Genomic DNA, 20,809 nt, shown 5'->3' on the forward strand with positions numbered 1-20,809 from the left:
TCACAGTAGATCTGCATTAGTATCTGAAAAATATTTCTGGTTTTATTTCCTGAAAAACAATATCCTCCAAAATATTTTCTCCTTCAGCACATTTGTCTCCAGTCCTCCCTTCCCCAACCACCATTTCCCATTCCTTTGTTCCTCTTCATCCCTCTTTTCTAACTGTATGTAAATTGTTCTTATCCACAGCTGAAAGAAGACAAGCATTAGTCTTTAACCTCTGTATCCCACAGCTCTTCTATTTACACACACTACACACAAAAGCACAGAGTCTGCTGGCTGTCGGAAAGCTTTCCCTATAAAGGAAAGCTCAAGAAATAAGTTCAAAGCAGTAACGTTTGGGATCCCACTGATACTCACTGCTCCTGGACTGTAGCACTTTGCCCTTCAGCTGAGTATCCAGAAGTTCCTGGGGAAGGAAACACCACAAAAAAGGAAGAAAACAAACTTTTTTTTTTTTTTAAATGAATGATGATTTGTATCTGGTCAAGCCAGTATTCCCAACAGCTGATGAGTGGGCTCCTCTGGACCAGTGGTCTTGAAATAGCAGATACCTAGTCCATTGATTTTTCCCATTAAACATTTATATTGTATGAGCTGCAGCAACTTCTAGGCAATTTTCAGTATGCTGGGTAATTACAAAAAGCTGGTCATTTAAATTATCCCAAAATGGAGCATTTCCATGACTAATTCAAAACCCCTATGTCTATGCTGTGTCTCAAATTCAATTTGAATTTATAATGAGTCATTTTAATCCCTCTCTTTGATTTAGCGGTTAGAATGAAGGACAACATTTTGGGAGGGGGGAGGGGAAGAAAGAAAGAGAGAAAAAAATGTTAGTGACTGACATTATTTTGGTGGTTAATGAGGGAATGAGCTTTTACTTGGGGAGCTTCTCTGAGAGTGGGCAAAATAATTGAAGTCCTGTTTAAGCTTTCAGCCTTCAAAACCTCTCACTTCCTAAGTGTGTGTCTCCCTTTAAAGTGATGAAGAGGGAATCCTAAAACATTTTGTTAAAACTCTATCAAAATCGAGGGGTGAGGCATCTTTGCTGAGATCGGCTATCTCCCTGCAGCATGGGAATATTTCTCAAGAGAAATTTCTCACTTTTAATATGTGTTACACTGTAGCTACTAACAAGTCTTATGAAATCTGGGGAAGCTATAAACCCTCTTTCCTCATTGCCACACCAGAGAGTTTTTCTGTTTGATTTCTACTGCTTAAACTCTATGTTTCCATTAGCAAATTCTCAATAGACTATCCAAGAATTAAGAATAATTTTTTCCCAACCAATGTGTTTCGTTTGCTCTGTGGGGATGCCTATTTCAAGCTGTTAATTTGGGTATGGTATTTTACTTTAACTCGATGACAGGTGAAGAGGTCCTCCAGATCTTTATGCCATATATTTCTGGGCATCACACTCTCTTTGGGCCACAGGATTTATCACACATCAAGGCAAAAACATCTATGAGAGTCTCTTGCTAAAACGCTGGCACCTCCTTACTGAGCACCATGCACAGGGAAGCAGGGCTAGTAATGCATTTTGACAGGTTGGCTTCCAAGTGTAAACGCTGAAAATGGAAAATAAGCCTTATGTAGAAAAGGACTTGGGCTTCCTTTGTGTGTGCGTTAGTTTAAAGAGGAATCACACATTAATGTAGCCAGTACATGTTATTCACTGTGCTTCCTGACTGTATGTTCAGTCAAATTACTCATTGAGCACCACCACGAAAAACATTAAGAAGTAATTTACTGTAGGTTTTTGCTGGCATCTCTCCTTCCATCAATCCCATCCATCTACTGATGAGTCAGAAGAGATGCAGACCATGTTATAGAATTTCTTGCATACTTTTCCAGGGTTTGAATTAATATTATGCTCCTGTGGTTGACATTGTTAGACTGACGTCATGCAGAAGACCAGTTATTCCCCTTGCAGAGAGCAGGTTCTCAAATAGAAAGATCCAGTTCTTATGTGCCTAACTGCATGTACTATGCTTCACAAGGGCTTCATGAAAATATCTCATGTATTTATATTGTGGATTTGTTGTTTGCCCGTACTCAGCAATATTAATGTGTCCAGTTGCACAGATTTCTGAGTGGGTACACATACAACAGGCATATTAGATGCATCAAGTTTAATAAAACTGATCCCAAGCACTTAGGAGTAGAGTTTTGCATGAACATCTGCAAAGATTGCTTTTTTTCTTTTCAGCCAGACTTTGGGAACTATTATATTAGAAGAGCTTTGTTTTTTCACAAGATGTAGGGGCAGGACTTTGGGAGTCTGAGTGTTCAAACCTTTTAGTTTGTATTTTTTTCAGTACAGCTGCTTACTCCTTATCCTCGTACTGATTCATAGAGTACTTAAACCCACCTTCCCCCTCACCTAGCTGCAGCTAAACCTTCAGAGAGAAGAACAAATAATTGTTTGAAGATAATAGAAGTGGTATAGTTAAATCATGATTTCTTTCTGAGGTGATCAGTCTTAACATGTACTAATATCTTATTTCTGTGCTCCTGTGCAGCACACTGAGATTTACTGGTGCATGTAATTAAGGTACATAGCTTTGGAACATTTCTTGACTAATATTTACATAAAATATGTTTTTAGCGTATGTTTAATTGTTTTCTTGATTAGGACCAGCTATGTTAAAAAGAAAAAAAAATCTGTTATCTTAAGTTTGCAGTCATAAACAATGTGTTGTGCAGCACGAAAAGCTCTCTGTAGAATTGCTGATCTGTGATACATAGTTAGTCTAGGCTTGTAGTCCATTGGCTCTTCTTGTTGCTTTTCAAAGTCTGGGATGTTAAGAGTAATGACTGGATAGAATGAAAGCAGTACTTTCTTGGGTTCTTGCTTGCTCTTCCTGGGAAAATTCACAGCAGGTAACACTTTTTTTTTTTTTAACCAAAAAAGAAAAAAACTGCTGAAAAAGTGAGAGATGCCAATAAATCTCTGAAGTGAATCAGTTCTGTAAATGGAATCCATTTGTTCTGATTTCTTTGTTGGCTAAAAGATGGTTTTAAATTCTCAATTTTTTTCTCCTTTTTTTACAGATAATACTCTAACGGAGTTACACATTATCAAATAATTACCTTATTGGAGGGTTTGTTGCCTAGCTGATAAGATTTCAACAAACGCTAGTGGTACTTAGTGATTACTGATTAAGGACTTCTCCAGTTTTGTGTTGTAGTTGAGGCAGAAATACTTATCTACTACAGGAGGTAGTGGAATCCATGCCCCAGATAAGCAGTGTTTTTATAATTTATGTCTCATAGTTTTGTGAAGTGAGTAGTTGGCATCAAAGCAGTTGGTTAAGCTCCTACAAAATGAAACATGTTGATTCTCATTTGAATGCCCAGGGAATGAGCAGACACAGAGACTAAGCTGCTTTCTAACTACTGCTGATCCATGTTCACTCAGTCCAAGGTTATAGCATAGCAAAAGAATAGAAATCTGGACTATGAATGTTAACTGTGTTGCATATAGATGAATAAGTGACTTTGGTCTCCCAGGTAGTCATTCCACCACCTTTTGCCAGCAGTAAATTTGCTTAGAAAAGAAAACCAAGGCTGTCTTAAAAATAGATTGTGCACTTTCTAAAAAGCAATCAACTTGCTGTTCATCTGTCTTTAGACTGGCCACGCCACAGAAATGGTTGTACTTCAGCTTTATTCTAGATTGCAGTTGTGATTTTTTTTCCCTAGCAATATGCTGAATGTTTTCAGATTGTGATTACAAACACCCCTTCTGGGAGTTTCTGCGCTAATAAACAATGGAGACAACAACTTGCTCTATTTCATCTTTAAGCTTCAATTTTAATGACTCATGAGGCACAAAGAACTCTAGCGCCATTCTGCTTATTGACAGAGCTTAAAGATAGAAAGGACTGAAGTGACAGTAGGTAACATTAATCAGCATTGCTGTTGCTGTCTCCAGAAATGCTGTATTTGTGTGGCCATTTTCAAGAAAGAAATCTCTAAAAGCTAGACTAAATGAATTCATCTTCAGACCTGTCCTAAAACTTGCCAGGTGAGGGCCTGGAAGGCTGACAAGCATTGCAGCTTCCAGAGGAGAGTGTTTTATACTGAAAGCCTGAAGACTCTGCCCTCCAAATGGTCAGAGACTGCTTAGTGGAGATCATAAAACATCTGGCACTGTAAGGATTATCACAGCTACCTCACATTACACACCTGGAAACAGTGAATATCAGTGTGGAGATCCACTTATGTATGGAATGGATGTGGCTGTGCTGTTTTTACGGCAAGATGTGAATTAGTTGGAGGTCCAGCAGCTTCAAACAGAGCATGTTTGTGAGTAAAACTCTAAATACCAGAAATTTTTTACTCTTTTGGGGCCAAACTTGAAGAAGTTTGGTGATTGTAGAGACAGACTCTCTCAAATCTCTTGGAGCTTTCCTACCAAACATTCCCAATACATGTGATTCAATTCAGTTCAGTTTTGCCCTAGTTCTTAGCTGGATGGTCTGAACAGTGAGAGTGCAGCATCCCAGTTATTCTCTCTGATCTTGTGGGTAGGTCAATACCATGCTTTTGTCAGTGTCCCTGAGAAACCATGAGAGACCTGTGACAGTCAACATTGGTTCTCACCTTTTTTATCTCTAGAAAGCAATGTGCAGCCTTTGCTACTTATCAGCATAGCCTTGACACTGTGCTCTAAACTGGATTTAGAACTGAAATATCTTGGAAAGAAAAGATAGCGGAATTTGCTTCATCATCACTTGTCCAGTAACCTTCCCTTAAGAGGAATTTAAAGAATAAATGTAAAGATATTTCCAAATTGCACCTTTATTATCCTATAATGCTTCAGTGTTACACATTAATAAAAGAGTTGTGCAGTGGTTTAGACTTGGAGATGTGTCTTCTGGCTCAGAGGATTTGGAGCCAATACAGGACATAGTTAAAAAATAGCAGCGGGTGATACAGAATCCAACAGATGCTTAGAACCTGTAGGAAGCTTATTACATCACTAGCAAAAGCAGATTCCTGTGCCATGTGGAACTGGAAAATTGCAGGTTACACTTATTAATTCAGTGGTGGAAACACGGGTGGCTTTGAGAAACCTTGCACAGTGCCTACAGACCTGCACATACAGAGGTCTTGGTTGCAAAAGGTGAAGGTAGAAGAAAATATAAAAAAATTTCTTCAGTCCCTTCATTTGAGAGCAGATGTTAGAAGCTGTGAGAGAGGCAGAAATAGAAACATCATAGAGGATAAGCTAACCCCTATTAAACTGTTTTGTTCTCCAAGATAACTCAAAAGAATAGAGGTACCTTTAGGCCTACCATTTAAATGAATTGGAGCATTTCCCTTGTGCGTTTGTACAGCTAGTGATTGCCTCTTATACTTGTTTGTTTGAAATTGCAACAAAGTCACATAGGTGGACTTCCAAAACATTAGTGCCCTCTGAGGTGACTTATTCATAATGAACTGTAAATTGACCCATTGTTTTAAAACAGCAGATCAGGTTTATGAAGAGGCTATCAGAGACAGTGTAGTGGGCAAAATGATAAAGACTATAGCTTTACGTTTTAATAGTAGGTGGTGATTAACATCTGGATTACCATATACTGCAAGTTGGTAAGGGACTTACTAGATGAGTGAACTGGTAAAGTTTCAAATGCTGAAGCAAACAAAAAAAGGTAAACAAAGACATCACTAGTTTCCTCTGACGCAGATTTTGTTATGTCTGCATATATATATACCTGCTTGTTCTTAATTTGGAAAGCGGTTTTGTTACAGAGCAAACTTTACAGCATTCACCTGCTTATTCTTCCAGCAGTTGGCTGAAACAATGTAATCGAGATAGCATGTGCCTTCAAAGCATCATACATATAGATTCAGCAAAAGCTTTCAATATGAACTAGGAATGTGCTACTAGGAGTGTGCTAACACTGTCTTCAGAACAGAGCTATTAAGATGAGGACTGTACCACTAGATAAGCACTCAGGTCTAAAGCTTTCAGTCTGAACTAGGGGTTTGCTACCCAGGCATCAGATTTTATGAGCGTATGATAGCTTTGTCTCTGTGGAAGGATCACAGCTTGAGGAATAGAGACAGCACATAAAGGAAAGCATGAACTGCAATAGGAAATATAAAAATTGAATACCTTTGATTTGAACTCAAATTATTAGCATTTAAGAGTGACATGTATTTTCAGTGTATTAATAAATGACATCTGTATTTTGGTCATGGATACACAGAGGAGTCTTTCAATTGCTACTAGATTTGTACAAAGGGAATACAGAAAGACATCAAATGAAGTTAGTTTAGCTGTAGTGGTATGCGTTATTCTTCTGTAAGTAACATATCTAACAAGCATTTTGAATAAAAAGGCACTTGCACAGCCATGCAACTATGTAATAAAGCATTTATTAATGCAGCTTTTCAGGTCAGCAGTGTTTTCCCATCCCAAGAGCATTTCTCTTGAATGGATAATGTTTACTTAATATTCTCCTGAAATTGAGTTGGAGCTCAACTCATGCTAAAAAGTAGAAAGCTTTTTATTTGATCAGAAATATAGGTATCATAGTTATAGTTCAGGGTGTTAGGTGTCTCTCAGGTCTGAAAAAGAACTTGTGACTCTGGAAGCATGTCTGCCAACTGTGTCAGTTAATCTTGCAGAGATTTCATCTCAAGGACAGGACTCAATTCAGTTGCCCACACATAGGCATCCCATGCCTATTATATGTCCACCTGGCCTTTGGCTTCAGAAGGGTGCGGATCTCTCATAGGTCTTCTGTGCCAACCCATTGCAGATGTCTTAGGTGCTGAGGGCACTTCAAACAGCCTGACATATTTATCTTTTGGTGACTGATTCTCACCCTTGTCACTGTGTAGATTCAGGCTGAACTACAGTTGCGAACTGAGTTGTGCTGAGCAACCAAACCTCTTGTATATGCTATAGAGACGTCTTAGGTAAGTATCAGGACAAAGATGTTACTGACATGTTCTCAAGTAACTGTAATAGCAAAATCATACATAATATTGGAAATATAATAGTAAGAGGAAATGCATTATGTGTATGAATACGTTTGGACGCAAAGAAGCGAAAGGGAATGAATGGGTAGTACTGGAAAAGCAAGGGTGGGTTATGGGGCTGTTTGGCTTTGTAGCATGATGTGAAAACCAGTCTAGGTTGCAGCCAAGACTGCTAAGTTGTTTATATCAAATCAGTTTGACAACTTAAGTGTTTTTCCCAAACATATCCATATCACACAGGTAGCACTAAGTTATGATGCCTTGTCTACTTGAGAAAAAGATGTAGCTTATCTTAGTGGGTGCATTTAAAAGTCCTTATGTGAGGACTCTCCAATGCAAGGAGGAACACAGAATGAATCTTGGCTAGCTAAAGTCAACATGCTCTGTCTGCTCCAAAGGCTTAAAAGGTGTTAAATAATATATTTTTTCATTCTGTTGCTTGAAAACCATTTTATCCTAACTTAGATCTAGTGTTACTGGGCTTTTTCAGAAAATTTTGAACAGGGATTTCAACACCAGATTCTTCCAAGCTACTGTGAGGAGACACTGGCAAGAATTTTCTGGGAAAAGCAAGAAAATTCTATCTGCAAGGATACCCCATAGGCAATTTTAACCAGTACCACATTCTCACAAAGTAGAAGAATGACCGAGCAAATATGTGAACATTGGTTAAGTGCTATTCCGGCCAGGAGTGATTCATTCTTAAAAGCTGATGGAGGAGCTAACACTGTCTTTGGAGCAGAGCTATTAAGATGAGAACTGTACCAGTAAATAATTGCTCAGGTCTAAATGCAGCTCTGGGACTGTATCAATATGCAGAGATCATGCGGTAGTTTCCTCGCACACCAAGTGTGTGTACCATGAGAAAGCTTCTGGGATATCACCTTCTTGGAAACATGCTCATTACACATGTACTGTCATCACTGAAAGTCATGATTGTGATTGAAGATACCATAAAGCTATTTTTTGCCTTGTGTTCTTTGAATAAGTTAACTGCCTTTCTTCATGCTGTTTCTAAACCATACTAAAACACATTTTGTAGTCACCACATAGCTTGTTTTGTAGTGTGACTTCATCTCTGTGAACACTCAAAACCTCTAACTGATTAAAATTATACTTGGTGAGAAGTGGAAGAAACCCATGCAAAGAGTATATCCTATGCAGCAATTTTTTGTTCTGTGAACTACTTACTCTTGCATGGGACTGCAGCACCTCATTCTGTCACTTACTCAGAACAGCAGTGACGTATTATTTTTCGCAGTACAGAGAGATAAAATAATCTCATTGTGGTAAATTAGCTTGAATTGTCACTTAATGTTGCCATTCCTGAGACATTTGTTCAGCATCTGTTTACTGCCTGAGTCTTATCACCATTTCCCAAGCTGTGCTGTTTGGAAACCTAAGGCTTGAAACTCTGCCAGGACTGCTGAATATTTCCAGTGATTTTTTTTTATTACCTGCTTTTGACTTTAGCAAGGAACTGTCATATACCACAGGCCTATGTGAAGAGTTTTTTAAGGATTCAGAGGTATGATATTGGTATCCTAACCAAAGGATACGTCATCAATAAAAGGGGGAAAAACCACCTAGGCAACTGGGCAGATTATCAGATAAAGCAACTATTTAGGTCTCCAATGGATCAAGCAGCTCATCAACTTGAACTTCTTATGTCCTGAATGGAATTATCTACTTGTTTTAAAATTGCACTGGTTTTGTTTTTGAAATGGGAAAGTTATTGTACAGTGTGAATCATCACAGAGAATAACAGGCTACAGACCTTGCAGAAGGGAAGTTATGTTTGCCCTTTCTGGAGAGAGACATTTGCAAGGAAGTATTGCGTTTTAGGTAGTGTGACCTTGCCTAAAAATTGTATTTCCCCTTTGCTTTGTTTGATATGTTTGACATTCCAGTCCTCTTAATCCTTGTTAGCTTGGGGTTAATAAGCAGTAGGTTTGCAGATCTGTGGGAGCTTTTTAAAATGACCTGAGGTTCACTTTGGTATTAGTTCAAAGTATCTCTAAACCTTAGCTAAATAGTTTATTAAATTTGATAGAAGAGATCACTTTTCACTATTAATTCTTATTTATTTTTAATCATTAAAATTATTTAATTAGACCTTCCTAATCTTATATTCAAAAATCATTTTTTTTAAAATTCCCTGTATCTACTGCTATTCTTGTAAGTTATCATGAAAATTAGTCTGTCTGGATGTTTTCCATTTACTCACTTGTTACATTATACACTAATGTTATGTAACAGAAATAAATTAGAGGAGAAATATTTTGTTGTTTGGCATATCTTAGATTATGAAACAATGTTTAGTTCACTTATAATCCTGAAACCATTCCACATATGAACAAGTCTTTTAAAAGTATTATTTATGGTAAGAAATAGTAAACTTCCTTCATATTTTAAAGAAGGATTTTTAAAACATTTAAGGTCAGCAGTCCAAATCTCACTGAAACTTAGCAGGATGCTTAAAAGACTTCAGTTCTTTTTGCCAAATAAATGCATAAGCACATCCAACAGTGAGTAGTCCACTCATTAAGAGTTATATATTATATCTTAAAAAATACAACATATGCTGTTTTGGACTCTGTAACAGCATTCAGAATTCAGACTGTTTTCTACCCCTAGAGAAAGGTACCAAGCGAAATGTTGAAGAGCTGATGGATTTTCTTTATTTCAGGAGCTTGTTATGGGAAACAGTCATCACATTTGAGCGACTGCACAGTCTGATAATTCACATATGGTCAGTCACTGTGTGTATGTGTGGGTGTGGAGCATAACGGGCCAAGCAAAGGCAGGAAGGCAAAACTTGCACTTGAATTTTTGACAAGAGACTGTTTATTTGACTTTCTACAGATGGAAATAAATAGGCAGGGTGAAACTCCGGCTCTTACAAAATTCCTGTTGACTTCAGTTTTAGCAGCATTTTGCACTTAGGCTTTTGAGTTGATGGCCAAAGCCTAATTCACATTAAAAGTGTGCAAACAGTTCTCTTAGGCCAGACTTTTCCAGATTGGAAATCTCTTCTCATCTATCTTTATTTCCTTTTTCCTGTCTCCCACTTCCCATAGGCTATAACTAGGACTGGAAGGGAAACCTGAAAGAACATGAACCCTTATATCATGTACATGACACTTCAAGAGCCATGATGCTCAGTTAGAAAAATTGTATCTTAGGCCTTCATTCTGGCCTTATGCTGGATCCTGGTTTCAAAATAACCCCCCAAATAAAAGGATATTTTATATCTGAATCACAGAACAGGTACAAATGAAGGATGGCATGCTGAGGCGTGGGGATGGAGCTAAGGCTGGAGTTGGGTTGCAGCTGGGGAACTTCCTAAATTAGTTCTGTCACCCAAGCCTGCCTATCTTATAAATACAGCTTTTGGTAATTATGATGGTATCAACTTTACTGTGCACAGTCTGTCTCACGCTTTAGAAGCCTCCTTCTCTCTCTCTTTACATTTTCAGTTAATTCAGTGTAGGTAGTGAAACTCACAAGATAATTGCTGAAAGGTAGAGTGGCTTTCAGGACAGAATGACATGCAACTAAATATAAATATTTTAAACTAAAACTCTGGCACAAGTAATGGTTGAGAAAAGTATTATGAACAGTCCCCAACCCCAAAGAATTAACAGTCTAACAGAACTGGTCTACAACAGCAAGTCACACTGAGAAACCCAGAAGAATGAATGAGGGGAACTGAAAGAATTATTACTCACCATGTTCTTGCTATGAGTTCAGTCGCAGCCCATTTAATATTATTAGGGATAGTTGCTTTCATCATAGTGTTTCGCTTTGAGTGCATAATTAATTCTGTTAACAGCTCATATTAAGGGTGGAATTCATCTTGCCTATTTATACTTGTCTGTCAATTAGGCATTTAGGTTAAGCTGGTTGTGTAACCTCTTTCTAAAATCACAGGGAGATTTAGCAGAAGGTGACTCTTCTCCTGTGATGGACTGTAGAGGGAGCTTAGGACTAGCTCAGAGTAAACAGCAAACATCTTACATTTATATGGCAAGTGTTAGGTGATGTGACTCCAACCCTGTTTTGTCTTGCTCACTTCTACAGGCATACATACAAGTATAACACAGGTTGTGGAGCTAGGACTATGAACCTGAGCCTTGCCATAAGGCAAGCTGTAAATTTATTAGGGATTCTTTTTTTTGTGTGTGAAATAATTTAAGTATAAGTGTGTTATTCCAATGTAGTTAATAGTCAATTATCTAGTGTTTACTTTTGTGCTAATTCATCTTAAATATAAATCTAACGTTTTTGTCTCATATGTAAATGCATGCAGTTTTGACTAAAAAGGAAAAAAAAGTACTTTATTGCATGTACATGGATAAATTTATCTACCTCTGACTACCACCTCTTCCTTGCAGACAGATCTATGATTGGCGCTGAATTAGAGGATTCTTTTCACATAATCACAGAGTACCTCAGGTTGGAAGGGACCTCATCCAACCTTCTGCTCAAAGCAGGCTCAGCTATGATCTCAGACCAGGTTGCTAAGGGTTTTATCCAGACAGGTCTGGAAAACCTCCAAGGATGGAGCCTGCACAACTTCTCTGGGCAACTGCTCCAGTGCATGACTGTCCTCATGGGGAAAATTTTTTTCCCTATTCCCAGTCTGAACCTATCTTGTTTCAGCTTATCTCCTCAATAACCTCCCTGTAGGCTCGGGGACCTGCCACCAAGCAGCCACTTCCCCAGGCTAGACAAGCCCCAGTCCTGCAGCCTCTCCTCATGGTGCAAGGGCTCCAGCCCCAATAGTCCAGCTGATCCTCCCTTGAACTCTCTCCCGTTTGTCAATGTCCTTCTTGTACTGGGGGCCCAAAACTTGGCATGGTATCTATATGTGATCTAATGAGTGCCAAGCAGAGGGAAATAAACCCTTCCCTTGACCTACTGACTGCTCTTCCTGTTCATATGGCCCTGGATGCTGTTGGCCGCCTTTGCTGCCAGGGCATGCTGCTGGCTCATGTTCAGCTTGCTGTCTGCAAAGACTGAGGTCCTTTTCTGCAGAGTTGCTCCCCAGCCAGTCCATACCCAGCCTGGATTGCTGTCAGGGGTTAATTCTTCTCAGGTGCAGGACTTTGAATTTCTTTGTTGAATACAAGGCTGCTGTTGGCCCATTCCTCCAGACTGTCCAGGTCCCTCTGGTCAGCAGCCCTGACCTTGAGCATGTCAGGTGTTCATCCCAGTTTTGTGTCATGTGTAAACCTGATGAGCATGCACTCCATCACCTCCTCCAGCTCACTGATAAAGATGCTGAACAGGGCAGGTCCCAGGAGAGACTCCTACAATACCCGCTTGTCACCAGCCTCCAGGTAGAGTATGACCCATTAACCACTGCCCTCTGAGCTCAACCTGTCAACAAATTTTCTACCCATGTAGTTGTCCATCCATCCAGACTGTAACTTAGATACAAGGATATTGTGGGAAACTAGAATCAAAAAGCCTTGTTAAGTTCAAGGCAAATGGCATCCACTGCTGTCCCTTCATCCACAGATCCCTTCACTGTCACAGAAGGCAATCAGGTTGGTCGGATATGACTTACTCTTGGTAAATCCATGCTGATTGTTCCTAATCACCTTTTCCTTCATGAGCCCAGAAATGTGTTACAAGAGGACACATGCTATGATTTTCCCGGGGCTAAACTGAGGCTGACTGGCTTGTAGTTTCCAGGGTTGTCCTTTTGGCCTTTTTTGAAGATGGGTGCGACATGTGCCTTTCTCCAGTCACTGAGACCTCCCTGACCTCCATGTGCTTTCAAAGGTGATAGAGAGTGTCCCTGCACAGACATCAGCCAGCTTTCTCAGCACCATTGGATCAGCACATCTGGCCATGTGGATTTGCATGGCTTAGGTTCTCTCAAGTAATCCCAGAATTGATTCTCATCCAATGCTGGTCTTTCTCCTCCTCCTTTTACTAAGCGCAGAGGCCTGGGAGACTTGCTGGTGAAGACAGAAAAGAAGGCATTGAAGAGGCACCTGGGCCCTTGATCCTCACCTTCGGAGTTGTGTAATCACTCTTGATACACTCATGGTCTCCCCTGGCAGTATTATTGATGGTCACATGGATGAGCAGTGGTGGGTAATAGTCTGAGAGCTGGAAAAGCCTCAGCAGTCTCTCCATAACTTCCAGAGAAGCAGCAGACCTCCTGAGACATCAGGTCAGGTCAGCAGATGGGTTCTTTAGTTCCTTGCAGGAAGGAATCTCCAACAGTTACCACCTCCCTTTTCTTCTTTATGCACGCGCTTGGTTGAAGTTCAGCTGACTTTGATGCTTCCCCTGGTGGGAGCTGGCCCTTCTGCCTTGTTTCCAGTGCACTGGAATGTGCATATACACTGGTACTCTGTACCTGCAGAACCAGGGGTGGAGAAGAAGCCTTAGAAGCCTCTGCTTGGCAAATTCTTTTTAATGATGGCTCTCCAGTTTGTCAACATGTCAGTATCAAAGGTACGTTGTGGTGGTGCCTGGTCAAGCTTTTGCTACATACTGATACCAACAAAAGAGGTGGATTAGCCTTTTGCGATTGGCACTAGAGCTGTCATGATCTTGCAAGTAGTCCATAGGCCAAAGGCCTCTTAATTGGTATCTTGCGTTTTGCCCCCTTTTGCCTGGAAACACTCACTTTGTACAGAATTCCTGGATGGAGAAGCTCAGGTCAGCATGCAAAGGCAGTCAGAAAGCAAATGGATAGGAGATGATATTCAAAAGACTGAAGAGCAAGTCTGTGAAATGATGGGACTGCCACCCTGTGAATACTGCATTTCCTTATGGTAACTCTCTGTCTGCTGTATCTTTTATCACAGAAGAGGATTCAACAGCCTGATGATGAAAACGATGAGGCTTCCATGTGAGAAAAGATTAGAAAGAAGGAAGCTTTTATTTAAAGATGAGATAAATCAGAGCGGATATTTTGGTGTTCTAGAAACAGCCAATGATATAGAGCAGACATTAGCTCTTTCCCATTGTATAACAACCAGAGGCCAGAAAAGAAATTGAGAGGCAATTCTTTTGATTTCATAAATGCAAGGGTGTCCTATCAAACTGTGTATTTCTAAGGTGGTATCAATAAAGCAAAGAGTTCATTAGGATTCAGACTGGTGCTAGCTACTTCTACAAAGAACAAGAACATTTGCAGTTAATTTACTTATAATATTTTTCTTCGGAAGACTATATACTCTGCCCATCATCTCACTGATCAGTGCTTGGCTCTATGGACATGTTTTGCCACAGTCTGTAGATATTATCTATCTGAAGGGCAAGATGTGCAGAGTGAGAGACACAGCTAAGCAGTTCAGCAGTCTGATGTTCTTAAAACTGTGTCTGAAAGTGCTATGAGAAAGCCAAGTTCACAGAGAAGTGAATGAAAAACAGCAAGATTATAATGTACCAACATTAATTTTAAATGAAGGTATCCAGAACTGTAGTGTGAGAATTCAACCCTAGGGATTATTAAAACCTTTTAAGATGATGATGGAGACTCCATTAAAATTCCACACAGTTTTTTCAGAGTGTATTTCTTCTCTTTTCTCTTTTAAAAAATCTCTCTTTCACTGTAAAAGACATTTTGGTATTTTTTTCTTTTCGATATGCAGGTTGATTAGAGAAAATGAACTCCTCTTCAATAACTGTGTAATCGTTTGTTGTTATTCAGATATGAACTTGATTCAGCTGAGTGATTTTTAAAGAACACATGCATGAATTCCAAAATGAAATGTATTTCTGCAGACTGATCTAAAAAATACTTTTATTCTTTAATTGGAGAAAGGGAGAAAAAGTGATGAGAAAGAAGGCTGGCAGCATGTTGGCAGCTTGCTGAAAATTGCAAGTGATCCCACACTAGTTTGATTTAATCGTAGTGCCTGCAAACTCTTTTTTTCATTAAAACTTCTGTTTTAGAAAGAAAATAGCAGTCTGAAAGAGCTGAGTGCATTGTGATCTCATTAACTAATATTGTATGGCAGAAGGCTGGAATGAAAAGAGAGCTAACAGAAAGGGAGTGAAGAAAAGGTTTTAGGCGAGAGGAAAAGAAAAAGCAGATGTGTTTGAATGTTTAGCTTATTGTATCTTTGGTGGATGGTAAATTCCTGGACATTTTGGGTGAATTGCTTAATTTGTCATTGATGGGATTGTGTTGCAAGCTGTTCTGAAGCTTTAAAGCTATTTGCTCTTTTCAGAAAATGACCACAGGTGTCACTTGTTACTTTTTAAAATATGCTTTAGCTTGAGTCCAGTTGTGCTTCTCTCACTCAGGCTGCCTAGCACCTTAATTTTTGAGAAGTCCTAACGCTATAAACAGGGCTTTACGCAGAATGGGGTATTGTGCAGCTAGAGTGGGATAGTAGGACCTGACCTTTAACTGTCTTTTACTAAAGCACCCATCGACTCCTGTTTAGTGTTTTGATGTTAAATTTCATTATAGCCTTGTTGCCTCCAATGTGAATTATGTTATGGCACAAACTTGGGGAAGAGAAGGGGAATGGCCGTTCAAGCAGCTTTAGGGGTATATTGTCATTTGATGCTTATAACCAGATTGCATTGGCTTCGAAGGAAGGACTTTTGTACAGTGAAAGATGGGTGTGCAGATGGTCTATTAATTTCCTGCTTTGGGATGTATCAAATGAAATAACTTTACCTGACAAGTAGTCCCAATGCATCAGAGAGAGGTGACGGCTAACTAGAAGTCAATCTTCAAGTGATATTTTATTGTACAAATCTAGACAGAATACTAAAGGTAACTGCATTAATAAAGCTGTATGCCGTAACAGGCAGAGCCTGGAGGAAGGGGCAGTATCTTTTGTTAGATCAAAATGTTACAGAAAATGAAGAAGCCTTTGGACAAAAAAGCCATCCTTCAGGTATATCTCTCTACGACATTGCACCTCTTCCTCCGACTATCACAGCTGCAAAACTACTGACACAATTTGCGGTAATAAGATAATAGAGGGGAAACCCACCTTTTTTTGGCATGGAAATAGTTACTGGAAAAAGTAGCAGGGGTCAGAGTTGCTGATTAATCTCTCTAGCTAACATTATTAATGTTCCAAATGTCACTACTTATTAATTTCACCCACTTGAGTCTGTCACGTCCTTTTGTGCCGACGATTCTGAGAGCAAATCTGACATATAGTGTATGATAACAGATGGGCAGCTAGAGTAACTAACTGGGAAAACATTTTAGCCTTCTTTGAGGGACATGGATTCTTTATCTCCAAACACTCTTTTTTCCATTATTGGCCACACATTGCAAGGAATCCATCTAAATTAACTATCCAGGCAAAGTCTATGCATGGTTGACAGGATTGGGTAGAGGTCTGGGATTTTCAACTTGCAACTCCTTGGAAAGCTCATCCCTTACCTATTAACCCATTCTGCCATACTCCTCTCCATCTGAAAAGTGGAAATAGATTGGTACTAAGCAGACTCAGCATTTCCTCATCAGGAATGACTTATTGTGAGGCACTTTGGGCCCAGACCTGTAGGTGGACTTTTCGCTCTTCCACTTTTGAGATCTTGCCAGGCTAAGGAGTAGATTGATTTTTTTTTCATATGTTGAAATTTTACTAAGTTAACTTTTTGATATTTCAAAAGAAGAAAAGTTAAAAAAAATGTCAGTTTTCAACTATTTATTGTACTGAACAAAATAGATTTTGGGGGGAATTTCCAGATACTTTGCGCAGTGAAATAAAGGCATTCTGGAGCAGACAGGGAAGAGGAAAAAAATATACATTTTTCTCTCTTAAATCAGTTTTACAAATGGATTTACAATCAGTTTACATATATATGATTTATTTTAGGATTGACTGAAGCTTCTAGGCTCAACATCCAGATTGTGCCCTGTTGTGTCAGAGGCTATTTAAAAATGGTGTTCTAAAGCTTGTCCTGCTTGTCCAGCAATATCACAGCTGGACAAAACAAACAGGACACTGGCTGTGGCAGACTGGGAAACAGGGTAATAGGAATGACTGGATGTGTGCAGTTCTCAGGCCATTCAGTAAATCTGCCATGTATGCGGATGTTGTTGGGTTGTGGCTTCATGTAAATGCTCAGTGAGGTGAATTTTGGAGACACACCACACCATATCTCATTCTCCTTCAGACTTTTACATTTTGACTGGACATAAATTGATTCACAGGGTCTAAAGAATAGCATTTTACAGCATAAATATGCATTAGGGGAGTGGTATACATGAAGGCATCTGCTAGTGACTACCTTTGAAGAGGGATTTTGGAAAGATTTGGAAAGATTTGGACATTGTCTTATGTTAGGATGGCATTTATTTTCCTTTATGGCAGCTGGAGAGAGGCAATTCCAGTGCAATACAAAAGAAAACTGGGTGAATGAGGACTCCCTTTGTATCAGTAGTATTGTAGTTTATAATGAGTCCTAAGGGTAGAGTTTAAGTCTTCTTGTGCACCAAAGTGGTTTTTATATGCTTGGGATCAATCAGGTAATGCTTACAATAGATATTTTTATCAAAAGGTTCAGTATTACTTCAGTCATTAGAATCCCTGAAAATTAATATCACGAGGATCTGCACAACATATTATTTGTTCATTCTTATAGAAAATTTCTTAGTGCTGCTATATTGCATTTGACTCCTTCTTTCTAGGTGCTTGACTAGTCAAGTGGCCGAGCAAGCATTCAACTTGCTAACCACAGTTTATAATGAAATTAGATCTCCCAAACTGCAAAGGTTAACTTATTTTTTTATTTTTTAGTTTACTGTATGTGGAGAATTTAATTCAAAACAGAGTAATAAAAAGGTAACAGAGCTTGCATTTAAAAACTCTTCTCATGGATATATGCATTCCCATTTGGAACTGGCTGTGTTTTCCATGTGAAGTATTTAAGCTATTGCTTATGGCCAGTACAGAGAAATGTAAGGGCAGATCAAAACTACCAGTGAAACCATATCTATATTCCTATGTATCTCATGTGAAGTTTGCACATTTTAAGAATTGCCACCAATATACTTTTAAGTTGTCTGCAGGATTTTAAAGGTGGTTTATAGACATGTCTTTTAGTCCTGAAACTTCTGTTGGAAGTCCAGCCTTTTAGAGTTAGTATTCTTCCTTTGTTATAAACAGCAATGGAAGAAGTAGGGCTAGTAGAAATTTTGTGTTCAAATCTATTTTTTTCAATAGAGACCTGGATTTAGAGCTAAATAATACTTTTTCACAAAATGTCTATTTGTTGTGGAAATTAAAAAAAAAAAAGTCTGCCCAAAGATTTATGCCAAAATATTCTTTTTATTGAAAACTGACATTTCCAGTTATGTGAAATTTGGACCATTTCTCACTATTACTAGAACTATTGTTTGTTGATTTTTACTTAGCTGTGCCTGGGAGTCCCAAATAAAATCAGGGATGCACAGTGCCAGAACTGTGATGATGTGTACCAATGTGTACCATACCTGTCCTGATGAGTTTACAATGCAGTTTCATCCTAGAAAGCCACCTTTCTAGTTTTTTTCCTCTTTCCATTTACAGCATTCCATCTGATGAAAAAAAGTAATTTGTAAAAGCCTGAACACCATAAAAGTTGAACATATTTTTCACAGGCAGGGTTTAAAAAAAACCTAAAAGTTTTATGTTGAATACAACTCTTAATTTCTGTGAATTCCTTCTACTTCTACTTTACTTTTACTTACTGTGTGAGGATAGAGGGATCTACAGGTGTTATTTGATAAGCAGTCCAGCTATAATAAAGTTAGCAGTGCTCTAAATTCATTACATTATCAAGAGATGAATTGCTTAATGTACTTGAACAGGAAAGGAACTTGCTTCAGGCATGGTAAGAGAGCAAGTAACTCTGTGATGAAAGGCACTTAAAGTTAAAATTGAATAGGCTGCTCTGAGAGTGTACTGGCATTTGCTCTTTGCTTTAACTGCAGAACTGCTTTAGGAAAAAGAAAAGATTGAGTCGCTAGCAACAATTGGGTTTTCTTTGCATATTATTGTCTTATCCTTGCTATAAATCTTTGCCAATATCAGTTTCACAGGACACAATGCTCACAGACTCCTCAAAGCTCCTTTGTGAAAATGCCAAGCTTTGAGATTCTGAAATGAGGCTGGCATTAAAGATGCTAAATAGGCTGCTTCATTTTTGATATTATTGCAGAAAACCTTCTTCTCTCTACCCCCTCTCTTTAGGAAGCATACACACAGAAGGTAGTTGCAGGATGTATTTGGAGATGAATATAGATTATTTTCATGTTTTTCTTGTTGTCTAAATAAAATACTGTATTTTCTGGGGACTGTGTGAACAGGTGAATAAGGCAGAAGAGCTAAGAACCATGAGCTCTGGGTTCCACTCTTCCATCCTCAGATCTGTTTTTGGTTCAGCATGAGACCCTGGACAAGCCTTAAAGATCAGCCTGATCAAAGATAGAACTCTTGTATTTGTCTCCTAAATATTTTGATATATAAATGAACTTCCTATGATTATTACTTTTTATGGCTTTGCTGAGCAATTGAGCAAATACTGGTATGAGCTCCTTGTTTTAAGGTCCTACAGTTGAAAACATGAAGCATAGTGCTGTTCATCTAGGTACCTCAAAGAACACCATAAACCCCATCCAACTGAGCCCCAGAATGCTGTTTATGGGGTACTGAAGTGGCGTATTCATCTTGAAGGCAGGGAGACTGCTGCATAGAAGTGCTACATGACTTCATCACATTCATGTAATGAGTTTGTGAGAGATTCCAGAGTGTAATGCACAAGTCCTGATTACTGGTCAGCCAGTCTAACTCTTAAGCACATGCTGTCAGTCCAACTTTAAGCAGTTTATAGGAACTTCAAAAAAAAAAAAAAAAAAGCAGAACTTATTTTTATAAACTGACAGGTTCATACTGTCCGTTCAGTGTGAATTCACATTGCTGCTTGTGAAATTTGCCTAAAGAAAATCATAGAGCTTGCTACCTGTAAAATTAACAGAGTCTTCACTCTCAGAAAGCTGGGGAATAGTTTCTTCTGCCTTCAACAAAATGAAAATGCCTTACTTAAAAAAAATATTTTCTGTTTGCATTGTATTCTTATTGAGGAAATATTCATAATTGTTTGTCGTGTAACAACAGGACAGAAGAAAATCAGTAATAATATTATCAATCATTTCAGCTAGCTATGTAATATTGTATTTAAGACCAGAGAGCCTTATTGACTCAGTGAAACTAATTTCTTTTTTTTTATATTAAAGTTTATATACTGCTAATCTAGCTAAAGTCCTGATGCAGCTTCTGTTGGGATTTCCCTGTTGTCCTCAAGCATAACATGTCCAAATGTACCATCTTTGTTGAACTTCTGAACTTTCTTTTCCTAAAGAAAAAGAATTACAGAAGAAGTTGGCTTGCTTCCTTACATCTATCTTCATTGCTGGAATAGTAAAATTTTGTGTTTCAGTCTTTTTCTTGATACTTCTATATTCAAACAGGCATGTTCTTGATAGTAAGTAATAGAAAGGAGGCTACATCAGCTATGTTAACCCTCTGGAACTCAGGAAAGCTTTCTGTCACCCTGCTCTGCATGTGCATTGCAGCTGAGTCCTGTTTTGTGTTGAGATAACACTTGCAAACCATCCCTCCCCTCTGTGCCTGGGTTTCCATGCAAAGCACACTCCTGTGTGGACCAGAAGCTATTCTCTAATGGTTATGGAGTGCATCAGTCTGGCGTTATAGGGAGAACTCATAGCTCTTGTAGTCTGAATTTCTCCAGCTGATTAGGCCAGCATGTTCTGTGTTATTTCTCTACATCCTGCTTTTGACTCATGAGGCATGGGCTG

The 20,809-nt window shown here is 38.8% G+C and overlaps 1 protein-coding gene across 1 annotated transcript in view; it reads left to right on the forward strand.

Moving 5' to 3' along the window:
- The window catches only part of PDE1C (phosphodiesterase 1C), a 308,630-nt gene that overhangs the window by 133,489 nt on the left and 154,332 nt on the right, over positions 1-20,809 (forward strand). The window contains exon 5 of the mRNA XM_067291281.1: positions 9,692-9,754. Within this exon, the coding sequence (XP_067147382.1) occupies positions 9,692-9,754 (63 nt within the window). The remainder of the gene's footprint in view (positions 1-9,691; positions 9,755-20,809) is intronic.

This window comes from Apteryx mantelli, chromosome 2 (genome assembly GCF_036417845.1).
Source record: "Apteryx mantelli isolate bAptMan1 chromosome 2, bAptMan1.hap1, whole genome shotgun sequence".
In the NCBI taxonomy this organism is placed as follows: Eukaryota; Metazoa; Chordata; class Aves; order Apterygiformes; family Apterygidae; genus Apteryx; species Apteryx mantelli.